The sequence below is a fragment of the Melanotaenia boesemani genome, chromosome 9 (assembly GCF_017639745.1).
Source record: "Melanotaenia boesemani isolate fMelBoe1 chromosome 9, fMelBoe1.pri, whole genome shotgun sequence".
Classification (NCBI taxonomy): domain Eukaryota; kingdom Metazoa; phylum Chordata; class Actinopteri; order Atheriniformes; family Melanotaeniidae; genus Melanotaenia; species Melanotaenia boesemani.
In genome coordinates, this window is record NC_055690.1 from 29729762 (window position 1) to 29756930 (window position 27169).

The 27169-nt window shown below is 38.9% G+C and overlaps 3 protein-coding genes and 1 long non-coding RNA gene across 8 annotated transcripts in view; 3 read left to right on the forward strand and 1 right to left on the reverse strand.

The window, feature by feature from the left end:
• The window catches only part of LOC121645754 (von Willebrand factor A domain-containing protein 5A-like), a 94583-nt gene extending 92482 nt beyond the window's left edge, over nucleotides 1-2101 (forward strand). For both annotated transcript variants that reach the window (XM_041994430.1, XM_041994427.1), the window contains exons 18-20: nucleotides 1167-1336; nucleotides 1640-1763; nucleotides 1839-2101. In XM_041994430.1, coding sequence (XP_041850364.1) covers nucleotides 1167-1336; nucleotides 1640-1763; nucleotides 1839-1918 — 374 coding nt within the window. In that variant the 3' untranslated portion in view covers nucleotides 1919-2101. The remainder of the gene's footprint in view (nucleotides 1-1166; nucleotides 1337-1639; nucleotides 1764-1838) is intronic.
• Nucleotides 1-18161, reverse strand: part of LOC121645787 — a 62199-nt gene extending 44038 nt beyond the window's left edge. The window contains exons 1-2 of the long non-coding RNA XR_006011508.1: nucleotides 18152-18161; nucleotides 12511-12519 (exon numbers count right to left, since the gene is read on the reverse strand). This is a non-coding gene — a long non-coding RNA (uncharacterized LOC121645787). The remainder of the gene's footprint in view (nucleotides 1-12510; nucleotides 12520-18151) is intronic.
• Nucleotides 6317-14142, forward strand: LOC121645760 (von Willebrand factor A domain-containing protein 5A-like). 2 transcript variants are annotated; one of them, XM_041994444.1, is made up of 20 exons: nucleotides 6317-6421; nucleotides 6699-6748; nucleotides 7029-7231; nucleotides 7319-7541; nucleotides 7738-7904; nucleotides 7997-8111; nucleotides 8382-8557; nucleotides 8644-8732; nucleotides 8826-8970; nucleotides 9280-9359; nucleotides 9440-9554; nucleotides 9653-9811; nucleotides 10268-10371; nucleotides 10487-10707; nucleotides 10901-10951; nucleotides 11560-11592; nucleotides 11871-11897; nucleotides 13083-13237; nucleotides 13546-13669; nucleotides 13761-14142. In XM_041994444.1, exons 2-20 carry the CDS (start codon nucleotides 6706-6708, stop codon nucleotides 13838-13840), a joined length of 2310 nt encoding a protein of 769 aa, XP_041850378.1. In that variant the 5' UTR covers nucleotides 6317-6421; nucleotides 6699-6705; the 3' UTR covers nucleotides 13841-14142. The 2 variants fall into 2 exon arrangements, with proteins under 2 accessions (XP_041850378.1, XP_041850379.1); XM_041994445.1 differs by having other exon boundaries at nucleotides 6362-6421; nucleotides 6687-6748.
• Nucleotides 18162-25538: 7377 nt separating the features above from the next.
• LOC121645750 (pregnancy zone protein-like) overlaps nucleotides 25539-27169 on the forward strand; it is a 32250-nt gene continuing 30619 nt past the window's right edge. For all 3 annotated transcript variants that reach the window (XM_041994409.1, XM_041994410.1, XM_041994411.1), the window contains exons 1-5: nucleotides 25539-25645; nucleotides 25757-25937; nucleotides 26103-26259; nucleotides 26462-26514; nucleotides 27024-27044. In XM_041994409.1, the coding sequence (XP_041850343.1) occupies nucleotides 25566-25645; nucleotides 25757-25937; nucleotides 26103-26259; nucleotides 26462-26514; nucleotides 27024-27044 (492 nt within the window). In that variant the 5' untranslated portion in view covers nucleotides 25539-25565. The remainder of the gene's footprint in view (nucleotides 25646-25756; nucleotides 25938-26102; nucleotides 26260-26461; nucleotides 26515-27023; nucleotides 27045-27169) is intronic.

Below are 27169 nucleotides of genomic sequence, written 5' to 3' on the forward strand. Positions count from 1 at the left end.
TCAGTGAGGTCAGTTGTGTTTTCCCACCATATCCAGGTCAAATGGTTCATGACCTAAGACCTGTACTACAAAGTGGGATTAACATACAAGGCATATCTCACCGTTACCTTGGTTGACTTACCCAGACATTGACAATTCTGATAAGCAGTACTTTCAAGCTGGTTATCAACTCAGTTATTGAACCCAGGGCTTTTCCATCTCGATCAGTGCACGCTCACATTAAAAGGGTGGTGTTTGCAGCGTCTGACCAATCACAAACATTGAGAACCTCACTTTACCGTGGAGGAGCAGACAATTAACCTTCGATAAAATGAAGAATTCAAACACATCATCCAAGCCAAAAGCAACACTGTTGCAGCAGCAACAGCCAGGAGGGAATGCTGGCAGAAAACTGGAGACTCTGTTAGCATATGTCAGATTATACAGTATAAATTCATAGGACAATATAAACAGACGGCACTCAATTCTACTTTATTACGGCCCAGATGTTTAGGGCAGAGCGCTTTCTCAGAGCTCTTCCTTTATATTTTCAGTTCTTTTTAAGCTCAGCACCGCTGAGCTGCAGTTCTACCATGTGTGACCATTATTATTAACCATATTAATTCAGATGCAACCCTAGTGGAGCTAACAAGTTAATAACAATTACAAAAACATACTTCAAAACGTTCAGCGTTCATCAAAAGGATGCATCAGTCCCTAAAAACTCTTTCTCTCCTAAGCGCTCCTTTCACGATCTAGAAACCAAAGTGGACAGGATGTTCTAAGAATGGGTGGACATTTTTCAATAGAAGTGTTTGGTCAGGAGGCGGTGCTTTTATCCTCATTAATCTGTTATCCAGAACATGATCTGCTCCGGAGGAGGGTAGCCATTCAGCATAAGTTACCATGGTGATTTACCCCAGTAAGAATTTTACCAGCCTCGTAGTACAGAAAACCCAGGATTGACGCTGAAGATACCTTTATTAGAGGAAATCCAGCTTCGTAGTCCAGGCCTCCGTGTTCAGAGAGTAATAAGGCTCAGCTGTCTTTTCCATGAAACCCTGCAGATGTAGATTATATATTGTAAATTACATCATTTTAGTTTTTCCATTTTTATAATCGGACACCAGTTAACTCGGCCTACATATGTATATTATATTTGTTCTTTTTTCCCCCTCCCCACACAGGTTATGATGATGTAGAAGATGAAGCTGCTGTTCCCCAGCAGCCCCTCAGAGACCCTCTGCTACAGTTGGTGTCCCTGCAGAAGGCGTCTGGTTACTGGATGCTGGATGCAGCTCTGGCCTCTGCACTTGGAAAAACCAGTGAGGAGGTGGAAAAGTCAAAGCCTGCACCGATGGGTGAAAACAACAGCACCCAATTTATGATGGAGTAATAATAGCAGGTTTCACATGGAAATGATCACAGGAAACAAAGATTACAAAAACACCCCAGTGTGTGTGTGTATATATATATATACATATATATGTGTGTGTGTGTGTTAATTACCACTGAGCTGGAAAAGTTCAGCAAAAGTGTCTTAATTGTCATGATGTGATCACACTAAGTTTAATCTGAAGCATTTTCCATTAAGGTGCTTTGTTGTATTTGATAACTTTGTTAATTTACCTGTTTTGTGTGGTTATCTTTGTTTAATCAGGTTAACAAGGAGGTGTGGGCCACCATTCTGGCTCTGATCTGGCTTCATGGTTTCAAGATGGATGTAAAGGAGGAGTGGGAGCTTCTGGCCATGAAGGCTGCATCATGGCTCCGTGTTCAGAATGGTAATATGTACTTATGTGAATGTATATAAGCTGGTTAAAATGAACTTTTGTAATCATGATATTTGCTTTTTTCAGCACCATGTGTGACAGAGTGTGTGGAAGCAGGAAATGTGCTGCTGGGCTGCAGCGTGCAGAAAGATGCTCTGGGGATCTGAGGTTTTTATTAAAGAGGCTTCATTTTCAGAATGCATATTGCTCTTTGCAACATGTGCCTTTACAATGTACCTTACTATGATTGAACTGCTTCTATCTACTGTGTACAAAATCCACAATGTAATGGCTTAAGGTATGTACACTGCAGTTACTGTGCAAATAAACTATAGTAGTTAAGCAGTTAATTTGTTTACTATTGTCAACATGAGCTACGTTTGGACTTCTTTTGGCCTCGGGGCAGACTAAGTGAATTATAAAAATAGAATACTACTAGAATAAAATAAACTACAATTAAATATTAAATTATTAATAACAATAAATTCTGCCATCAAAAACAAAAGGTCGAATTACTCCTGTGTCTAACAACTGATAATGATCACCGTGTGACCATGACCACTAGAACATCCATCAGAGTACCTGAAACATGAGAGGAATGTAAAAATCAAACCAAATCACACAGCAGATGCGTCACCACTCATGGCTTGTGTCTGAGGTACTGAAGAGGCTCCAGAACTAGATGAGGAGAGGACACTCAAACTGAAGAGGACAGACTGCAGATGAACAGAAAGGTTGGATTTCAGGTTGCCTGTAACATTCATTTCATTGTGTTTCAGGTCTCTTCTAATGAGTAAAGACCAGGGGCCTCGTGTACAAGTGGCCCACACAGCAGTCTGAGTGTTTCTAAAAATAAATCATAAATACTGGACATCACAGTTCTCTATTAAAAGAACACAATACAATCAACATCAGAGGGAAGATGTGTAAATAAAATTTAAATGAAAGAGATAGATGAAGATATATATGTACACTGATTACCCATAACAAGAATGAACTTCATCCCTCAGTAATCAGAAGGATAAAGAATGACTAACTGCAGATGCCTTTTCGAGATTGGTGCCATATCACTTAATGTAAATCATATTAGTAATCTAACCAAACAAGCATTAACCAGAATAACGCAGATTACTGCACTATACAGCACAAAATATTGGCTTTAAGTAAATTACAACACTTTTAAACACAATTACTACTGAACATACCAATAGTATGTCTGCAGGAGAGCAATTCATCCAGTTCTGGACCTGCACTTCCACAAACCCAATGTTGTTTTTACTTTTTGAATTTTAACTCTTAATAAATTGTAATCTTTGACAAAAAGTGGTTCTTGGGTGGGACGCTGATGTACTAGTTTAAGCAGTTTTGCCGTCCAGTAGGTGGCACTGTTGCAAAAAAAGTCTCTTCTTACAACAGCTTTGAAGGTTTATTACAGCATCAAACAAGTCTGAAGGATGCCTCCCTGTTCCAGTAGAAATGAAGAGGTGTTTATCCTGGTTAATGTGTTGGTTCAAATGTGAAGGGTTGTCAGTCATTAAGAGACATTTAAACTATGCTCCCAAAGTGAGAGCTGAGCAGGACACTTTTCATTAGCGAAGACTGAGAGAGTATACCTTTCTATTAAATAACAATACCTGTGTACATCAAATTCACGGCTAATGCAGATGTTCCCTGTGAAGTTCTCCGTGAAGTCATTACTAAAATATTTATTAACAAGAGGAGACTTCAGCCATGTTTTCCCAATACATTCACTGATGGATGCGGTGGAGCGATGTACACTGAAGATGGTATTTAGGATTCTCATATAATCCACTTCATAGCACTCTGATGGACCAAAACACACTAGAGGTGGACTCCTCCTCTCTCTTCAATGCAGGATTCAGAATCGGCCAAGTCTGCACTGATACATCTGAAACACTACATTTCCCCCTCTCCAGTTTGTGGATCAGTGAAACAAATACTTTGATTACCTTCTCAGTACCAATGATGGTGGGCTCTCCTATCTCCAGGATTTAGAAAATTCTCTGAAAAACTTCAAACATCTAAACATTTACATCTCAGACTCTGTTGGCCTCAGTCAGCTTGTTAAATATCAAAGTTCATGGCAGTATACTTTGAAAAAAACTGAACTAGTACGGCTTGATTAGAAGAGTTACAGGAGAAAGCCTCCTGTCTGTAAAAAACATCAAGGCAGAACAGTTTAAGTTTGCACAATATTATCAAAACAAACCAAAAGATTTCTGAAAGAATTTCCTTTGGACAGACAAGACCTCAGTACCAACATGTTCTCACTCCTTGCTCCATGTATGACAAGTAAGGAATGATTTGAATGCATTTTGTAACCACAGGATCTTGACACCTTGCAGTCATTGATATGACCATGAACTCTGTACCAAAGTATGATAGAGTCTAATCTAAAGTCATTTTTCTCACAGAACAAAGCTTAGCTCAAGTTTGGCCACAGAACAAGACAACAACCCCAAACAGCTGCAAAAAGGTGTTGCAATGACCTAGTTAAAGTTCAAAACCTCATCATGACTCAGAGGATGTTGTGCAGCCTTCAAAGAGATTTTCAGAAATAAATACCTACAAACCTCAATCTGGAACAATGTTAGTTCTCACCCACTGCTTCTGCATTTTCTCTGCATCATTGGTTGCATACTTATATGAGAAAGCCTGTTTACCTGTAGACTATAGTCTATTTTCTACAGTGTGTTTAATTAGGATATTTTTCAGAAACATGTTTAAATTAATTTTATCATATTTATTAGTTAGAAAATATGTTGTTTGTTTTGCTTTTGTTTATGTTTTTTATTTCTCACCAAAATGCCATGTTCAAAGTTGTCTATAATATTCTTCAGTAATGAAAAACAATCCCTTCTGCTTTTTGTACGTCTTTACCTGAATTTTAAACCTATTTGGCAACTGTATCCTTGTCTTTGAGGTTGGAAAGTGTTCAAGTGATGTGAATAAACAAAATATAGAATCCTGGAAATGTCTCTTTTTGTATAATGGGGAGGGGAAAATGGGACCTTTTTGGTCAGATACATTAATGAAAGCAGATATTACATTTTGACCATGTTAGCAGTCTGACTACACATGCAAACCGGAGTTTCTTTAGCATGCTGTGATCTGAGGAGCTAAATTTATAAGCAGATTAATGTTTTGCTTTGTCGTGTGGATTCATGTGACACAGTTTTTAAAATCTACAGTTGAATGAAAGCCTCATTTCTAGCTGATGGAAGATGAATAAGAAGTCCCAGACAGAGTTTCTGCTAAATACTGACGCTTCATGTTTCAGACCATCTAATGAGGAAAGTTCACATAGTGACACCTGCTGGCCATTTTCTGTAACTACACCTGCTGCTTGAAAGCATTTTGTTTGTTTACACACAGTACATACTAAAGTAAAACAATGTTTTTTTCCTTGTATGAAATATGTGTCTGGTTACTTTTATGCACATAAACAGATGATACAATCGATGCACATCTTTTGTACACTGCCAAGGCAAGGCAGTTTATTTGTACAGCACATTTCATGTACAGGACAATTCAAAGTGCTTTACATAAAACAAAGATATTACAGATATTTAGAATAGTAAAAGGCATCAACACGTAATCACAATAAAATAATAAATTACATTAAAATGATTAAAAGCAAGATAAGTTAAAAAAAGTTAAAAAAAAAGTTACCGTGCAGATTTCATGCATAGGCACATGAGAAAAGAAATGTTTTTAATCTGGATTTAAAAATGTCTACATTTGGGGAAAGTTTAATCTCCACTGGCAGTTTGTTCCATTTGTTTGCAGCATAACAGCTAAATGCTGCTTCTCCATGTTTAGTCTGGACTCTGGCCTGGACTAGTTGACCAGAGTCTTTGGATCTAAGAGCTCTGCTAGGTTTATATTCTCTGAACATATCACAGATGTATTCTGGGCCTAAACCATTCTGGGATTTGTAAACAAGCAGAAGGGTTTTAAAATCTATTCTGTGACTGACTGGAAGCCAGTGTAAAGATTTCAAAACTGGTGTGATGTGTTCAGATCTCTTAGTCCTGGTTAAAACTCTAGCAGCAGCGTTCTGGATGAGCTGCCTTATCAAGAACCAACACAGCATGTGACAGATGATATGTTAAAGGTGAAATGGAGATATTTTGTGCACCTTTTTTTTCCACTGCAGTCATAATAATGTGATAAAAATGTCACAATTAATATTAAAAGACTGGGAGCACAACTGCCAATGCAAGCGTGATCTGTGATACTGTGTCTGTTTCTGCCTGTCAATCTTCCCATCATTCAGTAGAAATAGATTATACTGACACAGCAAAAATGTATGGTAATAATAGCAGGTAAAACAGAATTATTCTGCCCATTGTTTTTTAACCTGGCATTTTTATGTGTATGTGTGTAGTATTTGAGTGATAAAGAAACGGAGAATAAAAAGTTGCGTCTGAATTCATTTTCACTAACAAGAGACAGAGATTAATAAAAAACTCCACCCACCTGGTGCTCTGTTGTTTAAAATCGAGCGTACCCAGTAGAGCCACATTCTGTGATATCAGGACTCAGAGCTTCGCGCTTTACAAGCAAAAGTCCGGAAATACAGAAACAAAGGGACCTGCTGTGAAATCGAAGCATCTCTGTTCTCAGTAAATAATTTGTCCTTACAGGTAAGCTTCCTTCTAAGCTTTTGATATTTTTTTTGCAGCTATTCTAAAACTTGTTTATGCTGACATACAGCTGCAGCAGACCGTTGTACTTCTGTTTGTACAAAAGTAGAAATGATAATAAATACAATCTTTTACATATTTTGAGAGGTCACTGAAAGTAGCACTAATTAGATATAGGCAAGGGATTTTAATTTATATTTTATTTTCCATTTTCTTTGGTCTTATTTGTTCTGGGCAAGACTGTTGATAACAGTAACCCTTAAAGTTCTTGTTTCAGAGCAATAATGGTGAACTGCTGTGGTCTGTTAACTGCGCGAAAAGAACCAGGTACAGACATGCTATAAAGCAAAGAAATCATCCCCCCCCCTGTAACTCATGAACTATCCACATGTGGAGGTTGTCAGTGCTTTAATGATGACACACACACACACACACACACACACACACACACAATGTCCTACTTCTCACTGTTAGTTGAATTACATTCCTCTTGTGTGGTTAAACATAATTTAGAATGTAGAAACATTTCTTTAATAATTCATCAGTGTAATTTCTAAATAAAATGAAGTCTATTACGATCTGTGTTTCTGGTCGTTGTTTCTGTCAGTTCCTCTAAAGAGCATCGAGGTGGAGCTGCAGGTGAGGGACCATGTAGCTACAGTGGTTTCCACTCTGAACTACGAGAACAAGGAGGACAAACCAGTAGAAGCTGTTTTTGTCTTCCCTCTGCCTGGAGATGCAGCTGTGTGTCATTTCAGTGCAAAGGTTGGACAGACACATATTGTAGCTGAAGTGAAGGAGAAACAGCAGGTGAGCTGAACAGAAAGATTTAGCGACTATAAAGGAGCTGAAACACAGTGAAGTTAATGTTACTGACATGTTTCATGTGTTCTGCAGGCTCGAGAGGAGTATGATGATGCTTTGAGCTCTGGTCAGCAGGCCTTCCTGTTGGAGGAGAGTGATCAGAGTCCAGATATATTCTCTCTGAGTGTGGGCAGTCTGCCTCCAGGAGAGAGCGCCTCCATCAGGCTGGAGTACGTCACTGAGCTGGCTGTGCAGGCTGATGATGGGCTGAGGTTCTGTCTGCCTGCTGTCCTCAATCCTCGCTACCAACCTCAGGGTAGGAGAACCAGTTAATATGTTTTATCTTAGTGCTCAGCAAACATGCTCATATAAAGAGTTTTATTAAAGTCCATCTGGACTTCATACTGGTGGAAGGTGAGACCGTTATGCGTTGGAAGTAAATATGAGGTTTGAAGCCACCTTTCCTTTCAATAAACCAGATGACTTCTAGTTGTTTCCCATGTTGTTTACAGGTAGCAAAGATGTCAGTGTCCAGGTGACGTCAGTTCCAGCCTCTCTGGTTCCCTACAGTCTGTCCTTTTCTGCCCGAGTCTCCTCTCCTCGTCCAGTCTCTAAAGTAGAGTCCAGTTGTTCCCTGGAGCCTCTTCAGCACCTCAGCACTGATCAGACACAGGCCATGGTAGGTAGAGTGGTGATGTGTCTGCTGTGTGTGGTTGTTACATAGAAGATAAATAACTTGATTAACTGTGTATTTGTGTTTTTGAACTTCAGGTTAAGTTGGCTGCAGGACACAAGTTTGACAGAGATGTTGAGCTGCTGATTTATTACAAAGATGCCCACCAGCCCACTGCTGTGGTGGAGGCAGGACAGGCCTCTGCAAAGCCTGGTGAGTGCAAGTTAGTCAAAAGATCAGTTTTCAGTCAAATGATTGTAATTGTGTTAAAGATGAAATGATAATTTTTAAAACCACTTGAACAAGTAAATCAGATCATCTTTAAGACAACGTCAAGACAAAACATTTTGACGCCTTTGTTTAGGAATTAGTTCACGCATCAAATATTCATTTTCTTTAATCATTACTTGATGTTGCATGTATTTAAAAATTGATTTCAAAATTTAGATTTAGTTTGATTTTTCTATTTCTCTCATGTTTCAGGAACTCTGATGGGTGATCCAGTGGTGATGGTGAGCCTGTACCCTGAGTTCCCCCAGTCTGTGATGTCCTCACTCGCCTCATGTGGGGAGTTTGTGTTCTTATTGGATCGATCAGGAAGTATGGACTGTTCCATCAATAACAGCAAGCGGCAAGAAACTCGCATTAGCAACGCAAAGGTATTAGAAATGATTAACTGTCTCAGAAGAACATTTGTTATCTGTTACAGACAGCTGTGTTAACTGTGGTCTGTGTCTCCCTTCAGGACACTCTGCTGCTCCTGTTGAAGAGTTTACCAATGGGCTGCTACTTCAATATCTACAGTTTTGGGTCCAGATTTGAACACATCTTCCCGTAAGTGACTCAGTCCACAAAAATGTGTTTCAGTCATTATTGTCACATGATGATCATTAGATCAGATCAGTTAGTTTGTGTTTCTGATGGCAGTAAGAGTGTAAAGTACAATGAGAAGAACATGAAGAAGGCTCTGAAGAAAGTTGAGGAGATGCAGGCTGACCTGGGAGGAACAGAGATCCTTGAGCCCCTCGAACACATTTACAAGCAGCCCTGCATTCCCAAGCAGCCCAGACAGGTAATAATGCACATACTTCATGCTTTGTTCTTGGACATATGGAGGCGAAACCACTTTTACTTATTGCAAAAGCCTTAAATCAACATCAACACTTGCTGACCCTTAAAGATTCTTTGGTTGTTCTTCATACACCCTTCCAAGTACAACCCTGCACAACCCTGTTGTTTAAACTTGTTTTTACCATGTCTCCATTTGTTCTTCATACTTTGCAACATGTGTGACTCTAACAGCAGTGTTACACACTCTCATTTAATTTCCCTGAGAGTTTTCAGTTCATGTGTAGTTATGATGTTGTTTCTCTTCCCAAAGCTGTTTGTCTTCACTGATGGAGAGGTGGGGAACACCAAAGAAGTTATTGATCTGGTTAAGAAGAATGCAGGTTCCCACAGGTGAGACTACAACAACACAGCCTGACAGTAAGTGTAACACTGTGGTTGTGTGTGTTTTTAAACAAAGTTTTACTTTGTAGGTGTTTCTCTTTTGGGATTGGAGAAGGAGCCAGCTCTGCTCTTATTAATGGGTTGGCCAAGGAGGGAGGAGGTCATGCTCAGTTCATCACAGGGACTGACAGGATGCAGCCAAAAGTTAGTAAAAATAAAGTCTAATTAAAACAGCAACATCACATTCCAGATACAGATGCATACAGATGAGTTCACCATTTCTAATGTGTTTTAACCATCAGGTGATGCAGTCGCTGCGGTTTGCACTGCAGCCAGCTGTGGAGGACATCTCAGTAACATGGGATTTACCAAAGGGAGTGTCAGCCACTGTCCTCTCTCCACCAATCACAGCAATTTTCCAGGGGCAGAGGTCACTGATTTATGCCCAGCTCACTGGACAGGTAGGAGCACCACCATGGCTCTTGTTTAAATGTTTTTACTGGCCAAGAGTACAAAAACAAACAAACAAAAACAAACACATGTTTCTTTATGTAAATGTGGCGTGGCAGTAGCTCTGGTTGTAGAGCGGCTCGTTTGAAAGGTTGGGGTTAGAATCCCGTTCACCCAGTCAATCTATTGTGTTTTTGGGCCAGACACTTCATCCTACTTGCCTCCAGTGTTGACATCGCTGTATGAATCAGTGTTTGAATGTGTATAAATTTTCGGTGGTCAGAGAAACACTGTTGGTGCCATCAGTCTTCACCAGGGCAGCTGTGGCTACACACACAGCTTAACATCAGCAGGTGTGAATGAATAATGGGTACAATGTAAAGTGGCTTGAAAAAGCGCTATAAAAATCTAATCCATTACTGTTAAAGAGATATGTGTATTATTTTAAGGCTGTAATGATTTCTCAGTGTTTAGAGGCAGCAGAGGGCTGTGTGATGGTGAAGTACAGCCTCGCAGGTCATCCCTCTCAGAACCAGCTGCACTTCCATCTCAAACCAGCAGAGGACACTGGGTAAAGCAATGAGATGATTTTGGTTCTGTGAGGAGCATTAAATTAGTCATTGTGAGCATGTAGTTTATGACCTTTAAATGCACCATTTTTGTTCTGTCTCTTCTGCCTTCTTCAGATTAACAATCCACAGGTTGGCTGCTCGTACTCTGATTCGCTGCCTGGAGTTGGAGGACAGATCTGACAGAGGACAGCAAGATGAAGGAGTGAAGAAGAAGGTGGTGGAGCTCAGTGTCCAATCAGGAGTGAGCAGTTCTTTTACTGCCTTCATTGCTGTCAACAAAGACAGTGGCGAGTCGATTCAAGGACCTCTGGAACGCAGAAATATTCCAACACCAAGTACGTCTGTTTGTTTCTCCAAAGACTAAATTAGTGAGGAGGAAACTTGTCCAATTCAAAGACAGTGTGCTGGGAGGATGTTCATGAACAAATTATCTTCCAAGCTCCTTTTTGTAAAGCTTATCTGATGGTAAAGCAGAGAAAAGAACCACAACTGATGATCTTCATCTGATGTCTTACTCTCTGATCTCAGGGTTTTATGGACAGACATTGAGTTGTTCTCCAAAGAGGAAGTTAGGTGCAGGTGAGTAAAATGTTGAATGACTTTATGAAAACATTAACGAGTACAACATACACAAACAAAATAAAAAAAGACCACCAGGGGACTCTTTAATTCCTCACATATTTGCTGCAGCAGTGGAGAAAAAGTTGCTTCTTCTATGAATTACTGCTAAACTTAGAAAAGTTTCCACAGATATGATACTAACACAAACTACGTCATCAGTAATTAGCAAATCACAATTAATATTGTATTTGACTTGTAAAAAAGATCCAGTTTTTAATCTGCTTCATGAAACCAAAATTTTAGTCTTTCGTAATCTATTGTCGTCTCTTCTTCTCTTATTTTTATTTTGATTGCCTTCTTTTGGTCAGTTCTTGTGACGGTCTGTTCTGCAACTCAGTCAGGTTTCAGTAAGAAAATCCACCATTTTCAGTGTGTTCTACATTTCTTGCATGTGTAAATGTCCTCATGTGAATTATTGAAATATGTGATATTTCGAATAGTTGATCAAACTTGTCACTGGGAATATGCTGTGTGTCTCCATCAGCTTCTCTTTAGAATGAAGTTATAATTTAATATTTTTGTCTTAATTAATGTTTCTCATTTAATATATTCTTTTAATTCCCCAGGGTGTAAGAAGCGATTTCTCGGTTCAGCTTCAGGTGATTAAAAACTTCAGTGTCTTTATGAAAACATGAGAGTACATCTACATTTACCAGTTTTAATAATTTTATGCAAATTGATTTTACTTAAATTACTTTATCTAATATTTAGCTAATATCTGTTGCAGTTAAATAAAATAAATGTCAATAATAAAAAACTTAAATATTTGAATATAGACATAATATTAACCTTGCAGCCCCAGAAACCAACATTTTATTTTCTAATGTCCTGTACTAAATTCTTGTTTTGTGTTTATTTTTTTTCTTTTACTGTTCAGCACCAATGATGCTGCTGTCTTTATCTGGTAAGTGGAACCGTATACCATATGGGATTTGTTTTCTATCATTTCAGTAGATAAAAGCGAAGTTAAAGTCAACACATAAAAGTGTTTTAAAAGGATAAAAATGTTAAATATGAGAGTTGATATAAGCCAGAATATAACACTTTAATAGCAGAACACTTTTTAAACAAATTTGCATCTGGTGTATATATATATATATATATATATATATATATATATATATATATATATATATATATATATATATATATATATATATATATATATACACTGTTCCTACTGTGAAACATGGAGGAGGCTCTGTTATGTTCTGGGGCTGCTTTACTGAATCTGGCACAGTGTGTCTTGAATCTGTGCCGGTACAATGAAATCTCAAGACTATCAAGGATTCTAGAGAGAAATGTGCTGGCCAGTGTCAGAAAGCTTGGTCTCAGTCGCAGGTCATGGGTCTTGCAGCAGGACATCGACCCAAAACACAGCTAAAAACAACCAAGAATGGCTAAGAGGAAAACATTGGACTACTCTAAAGTGGCCTTCTATGAGCCCTGACTTTAATCCTATTGAGCATCTTTGAAAGGAGCTGAAACATGCCGTCTGGAAAAGGCTCCCTTCAAACCTGAGACAACTGGAGCAGTTTGCTTATGAGGAGTGGGCCAAAATACCTGCTGAGAGTTGCAGAAGTCTCACTGACAGTTACAGGAATAGTTTGATTGCAGTGATTGCCTCAAACGGTGGGGCAACAAAATATTAAGTTAAGGGTACCATCATTTTTGTCCAGGCCTGTTTCATGAGTTTGTTTTTTAAATAATTCTGTTGAAGCATGTTTGAAAAGCAGTGCCTGATTTTCATTGGTTAAATTTCATAGAATTTTTATTTATTATTCCTTTTGTCAGATTCAAGTTATTTCTGTGACCATTGTGAGTTTTTCTTTCATTAACCGAAGGGTACCAACAATTTTGTCTACGTCTGTATATATTTCATAATGTTATACAGTATATTCAGTATATAGGACGCTTATGGCCCAGTACATGAAACTATTAATTAAACACTTCCAATGGCAATTATTGCAAATAAATTATTTAAATTTTATTTGATTTTTAAAATCAAACACTACTGTACTAACCATGTGTACCCTCTTTAATTAATGAATTAATTGACTTTAATTCCAGTGATTTTTTTTTTCTGCAGTAGATAAAGCTGTTGCTCCCCAGCAGCCCCTCAGAGAGCCTCTTCTGCAGTTGGTGTCCCTGCAGAAGGCGTCTGGTAGTTGGATGCTGGAGGCTCCTCTGGCCTCTGCACTGGGAAAGACCAGTGACGAGGTGGAGAAGTTAAAGCCTGCATTGGTGGGTCACTGGAAAATTAACAACCCACATTTGTAATGATAATATTTAAGCGATTTTCACATGGAAATAATATCAAGAAATAATTTCCTATTAAATGTGTTAATAATCAATACAACATAGAACAGATTAAATCAAACTGAACATAATAAAACTCCAGAGAGCTCTCACTGATCTGAACCAAAGTTTGACTTTATACAAGAACCAGAGAGAGATGGAGAAAGTAAATCAGAACCATTTTCCAATTTTTAAATTTTTTAAAATCTTTTATTTTTTTCTTGTTTTGTGTTTCTTTGTTTTGCTTTAATCAGGTTAACAAGGAGGTGTGGGCCACCATTCTGGCTCTGATCTGGCTTCATGGTTTCAAGATGGATGTAAAGGAGGAGTGGGAGCTTCTGGCCATGAAGGCTGCATCATGGCTCCGTGCTCAGAATGGTAAAACAATTAATAAGGATCTGATGTTTTTTTCTTTTCTTTGTTAAAGTGTTTACTGTTTAAAATGGTTAAAATCATATTTGCTTTTTAGGACCATGTGTGACAGAGTGTGTGGAAGCAGGAAATGCACTGCTGGGCTGCAGCGTGCAGAAAGACGCTCTGGGGCTCTGAAGTTAACGTTAAAGAGGCTTCATTTACAGGATTCTTACACAGAAGCAGATTTACTAAATCACACAGCTTTCAGAATGTATATTACTCTTTGCAGCATCTGTCTTTATAATGTGCCTTACTATAACTGCACTGTATGCATCAGCCACCAGAGTTCTTAAAGAAAGGTTTTGTTTTTGCTTTTTTAATGTTTCTTTGTATCTGGATGTTTTACTAAAAGACAGATGCATGAATCGTGCATATAAATAAAAAAAAGAGTGAGAATTTGTTTATTATTATTATTTTACTCATGTCAGCTTAAGGTTACGGTGACACTGTTGTTTTTGAAGCTTACTAATCTCACTGTAGCGTTTGACAGAGTCTACAGCCACCAAAGTGGTTTACCAGTTTTCTCTAAGCTGATATGTATCAGAAAAAACAAAAAGACCTCCAACTCTCTTTCATCTAGGAACACACACAGATGGTTTATTGACCTGCACAAGCTCACACCAACATCTCTGTGCACACAGACACACGTGGTAATATGACAGCAGCTTTGCTGCTCATGTTCACTAACTATGCTTAACACTCGCACTCAAAGACATGTATATAGCTCTCTATGGTGGAAAGCAAAAACGACAAAAAAACAAAAACAGTTATTTTTTTATTATACTGACAGTGTTATAAAAATAAACAGCGGAAATTTTTACATTTGCCAGTTTACATTACTCCAAACAAATACCTTTTGAACCTCTCCAGTTTAACCTTTGTTACTGTTTTGGTAAGAACATCAGCTAGAGCGGCACTCCATAGGTATTTTTCCTTCAGCTTGTGCAGAATGTGCATAATGGTATTTAATATCTATGTGTTTGCTCCTCTGTCTGCATACTTGGTTCTTAGAAAAAACTGTTGCCCCCTTGTTGTCTTCATATATCCTCACTGGTATATGTTGGTTACTACCTTCCATCCCTTTTAGAAGTTGTACAAGGTACATACTCTCCTGAGTTGTGGTTGCTAGTGCCATGTACTCTACTTTGCATGTGGATAGTGCCACTGTTGGCTGTTTCCTGCTCTTCCATGATATAACTGGACTGTTCTCATTTAAACTGAAACAGTATCCAGTTGTGCTCTTCCTGTCATTTTTGTCAGCTGCCCAATCAGCATCACTGCACCCTTCAAGCTGTATGTTTTTCTCACATTTTTGGTAATGTAGTCCTTGGTCTATAGTACCCTTTAAGTATCTCAGCACATATTTTGCTGCAGTCCAGTGCTGCTGCTTTGGTTCTGCTAGGTGTTGAGATAGTTTACTGACAATCCAGCTTAAGCCAGGTATATATGTCATAATGTATATCATGCTACCTAATATCTCTCTGTATCCTGTTGGGTCAATGACTTCACCCTCACTGTCAAAGTTTAGGTTTTGTTCACATGGAGTTCAAGGAATCTTTATTATCCCGTGAGGGTAATTTGCTGTACATCCAGCAGTAAAAACAATCAGTCACAAACACACAAATAACAATAAATATTTTATAGGACTATGATAAAAAATAAATAAATAAATAAAAATAAGAGCTACTTGTTCAACAGAGCAATGGCTGCGGAGACAAAAGAGTATTTGTGTCTGTTAGTCCATTTTGGTAGAATGTAGGAAGCAGCAAAAATTCACGATGGGTGGCTTTGATCCACAAGGATTAAAAAAGCCTTGTTTAGCACTCTGGTGTGGTACAGGGCTTAAAGGTCATCCAGGGAGATCCCTGCAATTTTCCCACACAGTCTAGCAATCCTCTGCAATCTATTCTTCTTGAGGGAAAGGGAGCCGTACAAACACATAAAAGAGAAGGTTAAAAGTGATTCAATAAAACGAGGGGATCTTGGTTTGCATTCTGAAATCCCAAACTTTGCTAATATCTTCTCTATGTGTCCTTTCTGAGTCATTTTGACCTCTCCCTCACTCTGTTTGAAGTCATTACCCAGGAAGTGTTTAAGTGGACCCATATCTTTCATCTTAAACCTTCTCTTCAACCTTCTTTCACATCATTTGAGTAAGATGTTGTTACTTGCTGCTATGATTAAGTCATTCACCCATACCAGCAGAATCACTTTGTCATGCTCATATTTCTAAATGTAGACACAATGATCAGCATAATCTTGTATAACACCATTCTCTGTGAGATGATCATGTAGTAATAAGTTCCAGTTACTTCCTGACTGTTTTAAGCCATACAATGACTTGTTGAGTTTACAAACCAAGTGTTCCCCTTTACCCGAAAACCTTCCGGCTGCTCCAAGTATACCTCACAGTCCATTGCAGCATGGAGTAAGCAGTATTTACATCTATTTGGTGTAAGGTAAGATCCTCCTGTATGGTGACCTGCATCAGTTTGGTGTTGGTGAAAAAGTTTCTTTATAGTCAATCCCTTCAACTTGACCATACCCCTTTGCAACATATCTTGCTTTGCATGTCTCAGATCCATCTGGATTCTCTTTTACTGTGTATACCCAGCAGCCTCCCATTGCTTGTTTACCTGTTGGCAGTGGGGTCAGAGTAAAAGTCCCATTCTCTGCCAGAGAGTCCATCTCCTCTTTCATTGCGTCAGCCCACATTTTTTTACTTCTTAGAGTCCATTGCTTCTTTAAATGTTCATTAAATCATCATAACACTTAATGCCATCTCAACTTGTCTGAGTTTGGCTATCTGCGCTGCCTTTGGTGATGGTTTTTATCAACCTGTGTTTCAATATTTTCCTGTCTCAGGATAGTACATATTATATGCTGGACTATATTTATCATAGCCAACAAAAATTCCCTTTTCACATCTGGAATCCAGCTTCTTCTTATCCTGCTTATATACAAAGCATTGAGAGCCAAATAGTTTCATGTTGCATAGGTTATGTGTTTTTCCTGTGAAAACGTGGTAAGGTGTTTGCTCTAGCCATTTGCTGTAGCATCTGTTGCGGCTTTGCGCTGCTGTCTGAACAGCATATGTCCGTAGTTGCTTTGGGAGGTTACTCTCCAATAGCCTACATCGTGCCATTTCAAATAAGGTTCTCCAACCTCTTTCAGCAGTTCCATTTTGGTGAGGTGAGTAGGGTGCACTTGTCTCGTGCCTTATCCCTTTACTCCTGAGTAAAGACTGGAACTCCTGCCCGGTAAAATCTGTACCTGATGGACTTTATTTTTCCATATGGAGCTACATCTTCTATTAAGTTTTCTGTATCTTTTGTCTTGTCACTTTTTGTTTTGATAAAGTATGGAAAAATCATCCCACTGTAATCAACAATAAATGATATTGCATATCTGTACCCATCTTTATCTGCCGGTTCAATAGGGCCGCATAAGTCTGTGTGTACTAGTTCTAGCTGAGTTGTAGCTTTAGCATCTGTCTGCCTGTTTCTACTTTGTGTGAACTTGCCCTCTGTGCATGTTTCACAGTTTTGGTTCTCCTTGTCATGTTTCCCTTTTATCGACATTCCTTCAACCACCTTTTCCAATTTTGAAGCATCATCAAAATTGCAGTGACCAAGTATCTTGTGCCAAGCTTGAATATCATGACAACCATACACTTCATCAACATTTTCATCATCTATTGTGCTTAGGTAATACAGCCTACCATACACATCCAGTTTCAACTTGGTGCCGTCTTTGTGGACCAACCAGTCATCACCGTCCTTGAAGTGGATCTCGACTCCATTAGCTGTCGCTGCCTTGACTGAAAATATGTTTTGTGGGAACGATGGGACGTACTGTGCTTGCTTGAGCCTTGTTCTCACGCGTCATCCCTCGCTGTCCAGCAAGTAAACTTCAGTGTCTCCCCTCATCTTCGCCATTCCACTCACTTTGATCTGTCGGCAAGCTTGATCATGTGGTTCTCGGGTTTGAAGGTCTTGTCAACTGTTTTGAACTTTGTTGGGTCGTTAATCATATGTGTTGGGGCGTTGCAGTCAACCATAAGACCCTTCTTGTTTCCTCTTTTAGTATGACAGTCATCCATTTTACAGAAACAGAAAGTTGTAGGCTCCGCCTCTGTTTCTCCCTTAGCTTTTCTTACATGGCCACGGTCTTGTCCTCGACCACGGCCATTTTTTAGTTGTGGTGTGTCCCATTTTCATTCCTCTCTCCTCCTCTTGTATCCATCACGGCATGTCCTGGCCATGTGCCCCTTTTTTCCGCACGTGTAACACTCAAGCTCAGCCAGGGCAGTTTTTCTTTCTCTTCCACGTGACTTCGTTGTTCCTCTAGTCTTCATCACATTGTCTCCTTCAACATTCGTGTCACTTTGCCCTTATTTTCAGTGCTCTCATAACTGCATAGCTTTGTCTTAAACTCGCCAAACACTACAGTGTTGTTGGTCTGAGCGATGTGCATGACAAATGGCTTGTAAGAATCAGGATCCCTTTACCTACATGGCTATCTGAAGCCTGTCGCTAATATGCTCGTCTGCTCTTCTCAACGACGTGAATATAGTCTCTGCTCTGGGTATCTGTGGCTCTTCCAAGATGATTTCTCCAAGGCTGCGTAATTCCATGTGCGCGAGGAACCTTGTTTTCCAGAGCTCGTAGCTTTTCTCCTCTCAGTCGAATAAAAGTCTGAACCACTTTCGGCCTGTATGACTGGACCCATTACCTGTAGCGTTTGACATTTCCACAGCAGTCCCCATATGTCTACAATCACCAAAGTGGTTTACCAGTATTCTCTAGGCTGATATATATCAAAGAAAATGAACATGATCCATGTCTCTTTCATCTGGGAACTCGATTTATTGAACTGCGCATGCTCACAAAAAAATTTCTGTGCTTGCAGGCACACGTGGTATTATGACATCAGCACGTAGGCTATTTTACATGGCTTTGCTGCTCATGTTCACTAACTATACTTAACAGGGTTGATGCTAAAGTATGTTCACAGATCGATACACAGACCTGTAATGGGGCTGACTTTAGTGGTGAACAGTAAAAATCACTCATTTTACTATTAATCTGGAAAATGAAACCAGAACATCACAGAATGCATAATAATTATAAACACAATTATGGTTCTCACCCCGCTATCGTGTTTGGGCGCCACCCTCGCCTCCCAATTGATCTCCTCTTCTATCTGCCTGCTGACAACAATGCTGAGACACCACTTGGTTATGCTGAAAAGTGGGCTGCATGCTTGAAGGAGGCATATCAGATTGCAGAGCAGAACAGTCAGTATTCAAGTGAACGAAGCAAGGAGCAGTGTGACCATCATGTTGAGGGTGCTATCCTGCAGCCAGGTGACAGGGTTCTAGTACGCGATATGGGTGAGAGAGGAGATCCAGGCAAGCTGAGATCCTTCTGGGAAGAGAGAGTGTATGTTGTAAAGCAGCAAGTGAATGACAGCCCTGTTTACAAAGTGTTTCCGGAGACAAACAGCAGAAAAGTTTGGACCCTTTACAGAAACCTCCTCCACCTTGTCAATTACTCGCCTGTGGAAATGGCTGAAACACAGTCAACAAAACATCCAGAAAGAGGTGACAGAGGAATAGGAGACAAGTTAGAAGAGATGATAAGTAAGTTGATGAGTAAGTTTGTGCCAAAGCAATGATTCATCTGAATCTGATGATGTCTCCAGAGCACAGTACTGGCTGAGAGTCCCAAGGTCACAAAGGGCAGATGAGACATCCACTAAAGTACATCAGAGAGATCCAGTCAGTCTTCCACCAATGGCGGAGCAGGTTGGACTCCATAAGCTAACAGAAGAACCCAGACTGCTGCCTAGAGACATAACAGAGGACTTTTGATTGACAGCACAAGAACAATTCAGTGGACAGGAAGATGAAGGAAGGGGAGAGGATAATGCACGGTCTGCACACCATGAGCATTATTTTGATGGTGTTACTGAACATATATGAGATCAAGCAAGGGGTGACACCAACAGTAACAGAAGGACTTCTCCACAGCAGGAGACAGTCAGAAGATCCTTACGAACAAGGAGACCACCACAAACATGGACTTATGACTGCCTTGGCCACCCATCTTACCAGATGCAGGGTACAGTCAATGCTTTTGCACCTTATGGTACACAAACTCTGCCAATGTGGGAACTGCAACCAGTTCCACTGTCGCACTACACACCATATGATACACTATATCGAACACTTCCATACACAGTGGTGCCATATGCTGTTCCTGCTTTGATGCACCGAGACGTTAAAGTACAAAATGTGTTCACTGTTTATTTTGGATAAAGGAAAAAAGTTTATATAATGGCGGGAGCCATTATATTTTGTCAGGGAGCATGTGACCCACACAGAATGTAGTCACATTGTCTTTGAATATTTATTTTAGGTTGCTAAGAAATATTGCCTAAAGTGTGGGATTAATGTTCTGTATGCTTCAGGGTGCGGCGTGATCGCGGCCCCCTTGCGGGTACACATTTCCTCCTTGTTGCATGGCCACACATGCATGTTAACAAGTGCATGCCCACAAACGTGCTCGTCTCTCCATCCGCCTCTCACTAGATGTAGCTGATCTTTGTGTGTTGGTACGTTTATCTGCAGGTACGTTTGATGACTATTGTAATTTTTCATATCATCATCATCCCATTTTTCTTTTGGTATCATGTAGTACTGTGGTAGTTTATATTGTTTTTTTTTTGTTGTGATATGTTCTGGGCAGCATAAACAACTGTTATTTCCACATTTTAATCCTGTCCTTTTCTCCCTTTTTTTTCTCTCTTCCTCTATCTCCCTGTCAGGTTCGGCACTGACATGTAAAGACTAAAGAAAATGAAATTACAATAAAAATAATAACAATATCAAGGGCAGTCATGTATATAACATGTCTCCCTTGGTAGAGCAAATCTGTCAAGCAAAATATGGCACACAGACCACCGTTCTGTATGTTAGGATGCTGGACAGGACAGGGTTAAAAAAAAAAAAAAAAAAAAAAAATGTTCTGTATTTCAAATTTAGGTTGATTGGGTGTAGTATCATGTCCAGCCAGCAGGGGGCGTTTGCAGTAGAGAGAGTGTTGTTGGTAACATCAGCAGGTGGCTCGTCATTCTGATGAGAGCTGCCAGTCAAACAATATGTCTTGTGTCTGCTTTGCTCCACTAACAGGTCAGTTGGGCTAAATAGCACACAACTAATAGTGAATATGAACCCTTGGGGAGTAAAGGGACTTTAAGAGCAAAGGTGTGTCAACTTTGAAGTTAAATGCAACTAAGTAAATCCAGTAGCATTGCTAATACGTGTGTAATAGTGGTGCACTGGTAAGCTAAGCTAGTTCACAGAATTTTGCTCCCTGACTTTGCTTAGGTTTTGACATGTTAAAATTGTTTATATGGTGTGTGTGTGTGTTTCAGGCATGGTCAGCACTCAGTTAACCAAAGGCTAAAGATTAAGGAAGCAGCCATGAAAAGTATTGTGTTAACATGGTTTAGACATAACAAGTGTGATGCTAATAATATGTTACTAATTGTGGTTAACATTCACAGATGCAATTTTAATGTAATGATTGTAGTCTGATTTGATAGAGAATATAATGCTATTACTTAGGTGAGTAAAAGTGAAGTATCACTGTTTTTTTTATTAGTGGTCAAATACTTTATTTTGAATGTAGAAATAATAAATTCTGACGAGAGCTGTCAGTCAAACAACATGTCTTGTGTCTGCTTCGCTCCAATAACAGATTAAAAATCATCTGTCCGCTGGCTCCATGTCACTGGACATGAAACCTATTAGTAAATAAAAAATATAAATAATGTTGAAAAATTATTTTGACATCTAGAATTCTTATTTATGGAGTCAAAACATCTGCTTTAATAAGGTTACCATACGTGGGATTAGAGTCTCCCGCATTACTTGTAAAATAGGGAATTAAAATCATTTAGGTTCAGGACCCTGGACAGTGCTATTCAGCACATTGGACAGTGACATTAACGTATCAAAACTCCTGTTTTGCCAAGGACGCCTGCCTACCTGATGGAGAGGCCACCTTTTCGTCAGCCTACCCCAAGGCAGCCTACCATCAGCAAGTATGAGTGAGGACTGAATGAATAATGGATATACATTGTAAAGTGTTCTGAGTGCCTAGAAAAGCGCTATATAAATGAAATCCATTATTATTATAATGCATGAAGAAAGATACATTTGTTTAAAAGCAGTTTAATCGTCTATGACTTTAAAATTGACATTAAATCTGTTTTGCAGTAATTGAAGTAAAAAAAAAAAATAAAAAGATTACAATTATTTTTATTAGTATGGATCAGAATTTTATCAGTAAAAAGTAAAATTCAAAGTGTTTATTGTCATTTGCCCAGTAAGGAAACAAGTTTATTATAAATAATAAACAGCAAAGAATATTGCATTTACTGTGGTTGACAATATAAAGTCAGCATGCAGGGTACAGGCCATTGTTACAGACTCCTATCAGCTGTTAGGGAGTCTGGAAAGAAAGACACTTCTCCCTAGTGATGTTTAATGAAGCCCTGTGAATGTGTTGAGTCTTTCTAGACAATTGCATCGCCAAAAGTCTCATTACTTGAGGCCCCATTTAATAACTCATTTGGTGGTACTGCCATCTGCTGGTCATTTGATGTCCAGCAGTCCACCTGTCAACATGCAAACTACATATTGGTGGAAATGTAAACACAATGATGCAACTGTATTGTAAATCTATAAATATATTAAACTATATGAATAAAATAATATATTATTTATTATTTATCTATCTATCTATCTATCTATCTATCTATCTATCTATCTATCTATCTATCTATCTATCTATCTATCTATCTATCTATCTATCTATCTATCTATCTATCGCTCGAGGTCCCTAGCTCTGAGGGGGTCTCTGGTCACCCGCTTTTGTTCTCTGCTTCTGACGAGCTCCCTCCTCCTCCGCCGCTTACAGTCTACACTGCCGAGGACATCGCTTTTTCTCCACCGCCTGTGGTTGTGGAGATCGCTTCTCTTCCATCTCAGGTTCTCGGGCTCATTGTGGTGTGGATATCGAGTCCTCCAGAGATTCAGTCAGCGCAGCTTCTTGGAATACAGGCTGCACGACAGCTACGCCCGGTCTTGATGTCTGCTAAGCCTCCGGACCGTCCCCCTGAACCAAGTCTGCTGTCTGCTCGGCCTCTGTTTACTTGTTTTTTTACATTTTACAGCACTTTGGTCAACATCTGTTGCTTTTAAAAGTGCTTATAAATAAACTTCACTTATTGAAATTGCATCCCTGGACATTGTGTGCATTGTATTATGTAAAACACTTTGTGCTACTTATGTATGAAAAGGGATTTTAAATAAAATTTTTATTTTGATTTTGACTGATCCTGAAGTGTCTGATCCTCAGATCAATGTATTTATGGGTTATAGCATCATCTGTTTGCACAATGACCTGTTGTGTCACAAGTTGCCTGGAGCAGTGTATATTATTTTAATGTTAACTAAAACAATGGAATGCTATCCTGTGGATGGTCAGATGTTTTATATGATTCAGTGTCTGTACTGTTATTACTCAGAAGGCTAAATTATCGTCCCAAAACATGGTTACATGCAATAGCTTAATTTAATAAAACCAAGGATGCTAACACTAAGTAACCTCTTGATGAAGATTTTTTATTTTTTTTTATTTATTTTTTTTTTTAACCATGTTGTGGTCCCAGATTAATATTTATGGAGAGTATCATCATGTTGGTGAAAACTCTCCTTCATCCAGTGATTTACTCAATAAAGAAAAGTCATCTTTGGTCCTTGTAACGAGGTCACCATTTGTTTGTATGACTAAATCAAACATCCCACGCTGTTTAAAGAGCACTGTTGCAAAACTTGCTTACCGTAAAGGTCCATTTATTCCCCCTTTATGTTCATGAAATAACAACATCCATTTCAAACGTTGTCATACGTTGCAGTCCTCATACTTTCATGCATGTTTTTTGTTGCCATGGTTGTTGAGTCAACTCCTCCACAGCAGGCAGCGCTAAGCTCAGAGTTGACAGCTTCGAGCCGATGTCAGTTTCAGACACTGTTTAGCAGCAGTAATGCCTATAAAGTTGTTTCCAACCACACAACACCCCCTAAACATCCACATATAGTCTTTCTTTAAAGGCTTGTGCAATTTCTACAGTTTTTTTCATTATTCTTTTTCTTTTGGTTTCCTGCCTGATTCTCTTCTTCTTCTCGGTTTGTTTCTTTACCTGATTGCATGTCAGCTATTCTGCTCAGCACTGCCCCTGTGATTTCTGGTGGTAATTTCTGCATTGAGCATAAATGGGCCTTAAGTATAATGCTGCTAGAAAAATAAATTATTTCAAATTCCAATGTGTTTACAATTGATATTCTTAGGAAATTAAATCAATATAAAATAGTGCTGGGCAATGATTAAAAATTTTTTAATCGTGATTAATTGCATAAAATGTTGCGATTAATTGCGATTGATCGCATTGTTATGAACAAAAGGTCAGAACAAAAGAAGACCTACCATATGCAATATGAAGTAAGTGCAGTAAATATTGGTTTACACTAAATCAGAGGTCTGCAGCCTGCCACTCTAGAGCAATGGCCAGAATGCTAAAAATGGTTAAAAATACTAATGAATTAAGTAATGTTTTTAAATACAGATATAATTATCAAATGCAGATTTTTAGTAATTTTTCAGTTGTTTTCATTGCATTGAATTTCCATAACATATTCACAGTAAAAGTTTTTTTTTCCTCTTTCTCTTTCTCCATGTCAGGTTCGGCACTGACATATAAAGACTAAAGAAAATAAGATTAAAATAAAAATAAAAATATCAAGGGCAGCCATGTATATAACATGTCTCCCTTGGTAGAGCAAATCTGTCAAGCAAAATATGGCACACAAACCACCGTTCTGTATTTTAGGATGCTGGTCAGGATAGGGGGGTGGTGGTGGGGGGGTAGGAGTAGAAATATTAGACTTATGGTTAGCTTCATGTAAGCTGTTAGGAGGATGTTTAGCTTTGATAAGCTGCAAATGCATAAGATTTGGATTTGTGGCTCTAAACCTATGTTAACCCAAAACTGAATGAAATTGTCAGTCCTGGTAAAACAAGGTTAGGATAAAGCTAAACCCATCATGAACCTATCAAGGCAATTGGACTTGGGGCTACCATGGATACTGAGGACAAACTTCACTGGGCCCCAGATGGGTATCCCTACAGGACCCCAAATATAAGGCCTGCAGCAGCCATCTGTGTCCGGTTTGGGGCCCATCCAGGGCTCTTCATTAACCCATCTGGGCAAACGCGTTTGCGGCCACCATGGAAACTGAGGACACAATTATCAGACCTGTTGCTACCTATCTGGGCACCACATAATGCGTGTTGGCTGGGATCCACTTGTTTAACTGCTTGTTAACATCTAATCAGTCAATCACATGGCAGCAACTCAACACTTTTAGTCATGTAGACATTGTCAAAATGAGGTTCAAACTGAGAGTGATGAAGAAAGGGGATTTAAGTGACTGAACGTGGCATGGTTGTTGGTCTGAGTACTTCAGAAAATGGGATTTTCACAAACAACCATCTCTAGGGTTTCGAGAGAATGGTTTGAAGAAGAGAAAATATCCAGTGAGCAGCAGTTGTCTGGACCAACATGTCTTGTTGATGTCAGAGGTCAGAGGAAACTTGGCAGACTAGTTGGAGATGATAGAAAGGCAACAGGAAGTCAAATAAGTGTGACTGGACTGTGACTGGGGGTGGGTTTCTCTTATCAGTAGATATTTAACAGACGCTGACTTTGATTATCATCATAGTCAGTCATGGGTCTCCTTGGAACACAGTCATGGACACTGTGTGTCTTTTTGTGTTGGATGTGTGTTAATCTAGCATCAGCTGAACCGTAAGTTAATCAAAGAAATTTGTCAAATTGAACATTTTTAGATTGTTTAAATGAATGAGGTTATTACTTCATGTCAGTTACTCCTAAATGTGTGCTCCTGTCTGTGTGTAGACATTATATGGTGGCCATTCCTGCAGTTCTTGAAGCTGGAGCTGAGACCAGGTTCTGTGCAAGTCTCCGGCAGCCCAGCGAGACTCTGGTCATGACTGTCACCTTGAGGTCCCAAGACATGAACACAACTCTTCTTGAGAAGACATCCAGTGAAGAGTTTCATGAGTGCATTCTGTTTCCGGTCAGATCCCAAGAGTGTCTCCGATTAATTTGCTCATTTTTAAATCTTCTTTTTTTTTCTTTTTTAAATGTTTATTTTTAAAGCCAAGATTATAACACAGAAAAAGAAAACTTTCACTGCATGAATTAATGATCTTTACATTTAAAAAATATCTATCTGTCAAAGGTTCCTTTGGTGAAAAACATAGACGTGCAGACCCTTGAGGTGTTTGTAAGAGGGGCCACATTTCACTCAAAAGAAGTCAGGAAAATCATGATCAAAGTCTACAAGCCAGGAATGTTTGTCCAAACAGATAAACCGATCTACCTCCCTGGACAAACAGGTAACTATGACCTGATTATCTGTGGAGCTGATGGTGACGAAAACATTTCTAGAGGTTTTTCTATTTTACAAACAGTTAAAAATGGTTGCAGCTACATGTTTGGGGTGTTTTCTGAGGACAAAAGGTTTTATTTAGTAATTTCCAATTTATACAACTGTGGATAAAATGTACAGCTTTCATCTGCTTTCTGTGAATATCTCAGTGCATTTCAGAGTTGTCACACTGGACTCCAAGTTTAGACCCGTTAGTCAGCTGGTGAGTATCTGTAAATCATTAGTTATCTTCTTTTATTCTGCAGTCAGAATATCGGGAATGTTTCAACAAACTTTTGTTGTGTACACAAATACAGTGTGGAAAGCAAAAGATGCAGAAAACACTGGGTGGAAAAAATTGAAAAAGGTTGTAGCCCTGATATCTGTTATCAGTTATCCAATAACTTGTGGCCACCAGAAAATTCAGCCACACTATTTAACTGATTTTGCCTTATGTCCATAATCAATCTGCTTCCACTAAAGGATCAATAGTACAGTCAGGTCCTCTTCAGTCTATGTCTATTTACCAAAGCTTTTTTTTTTTTTGTTTTTTGTTTTTGATTGTGACTTTTTTTTTATTTTGCAACATCTTGAAAATTAAAAACAAGCAGTGAACTGCAGCTAAAGCAAAAACTACTTTTTTTTGGCCATTTTTTCAAGCAAAGAAAAAATAGCAAAGTAAAGCAATATGCCCTGTAATAAATCTTTTTCTCCCCTATTTCTCTTTCACAGTATGACATCATCACACTTGAGGTAAGAAAATAAACTAATTCAAACACATTTTTGTCCATGTTTGCCCCTTGTGCACAATAATAGAGTTTGCTCTGAAATAACACAAATGCTTTAAAATGTTTGATTTATTGACTTGTGGATTTATT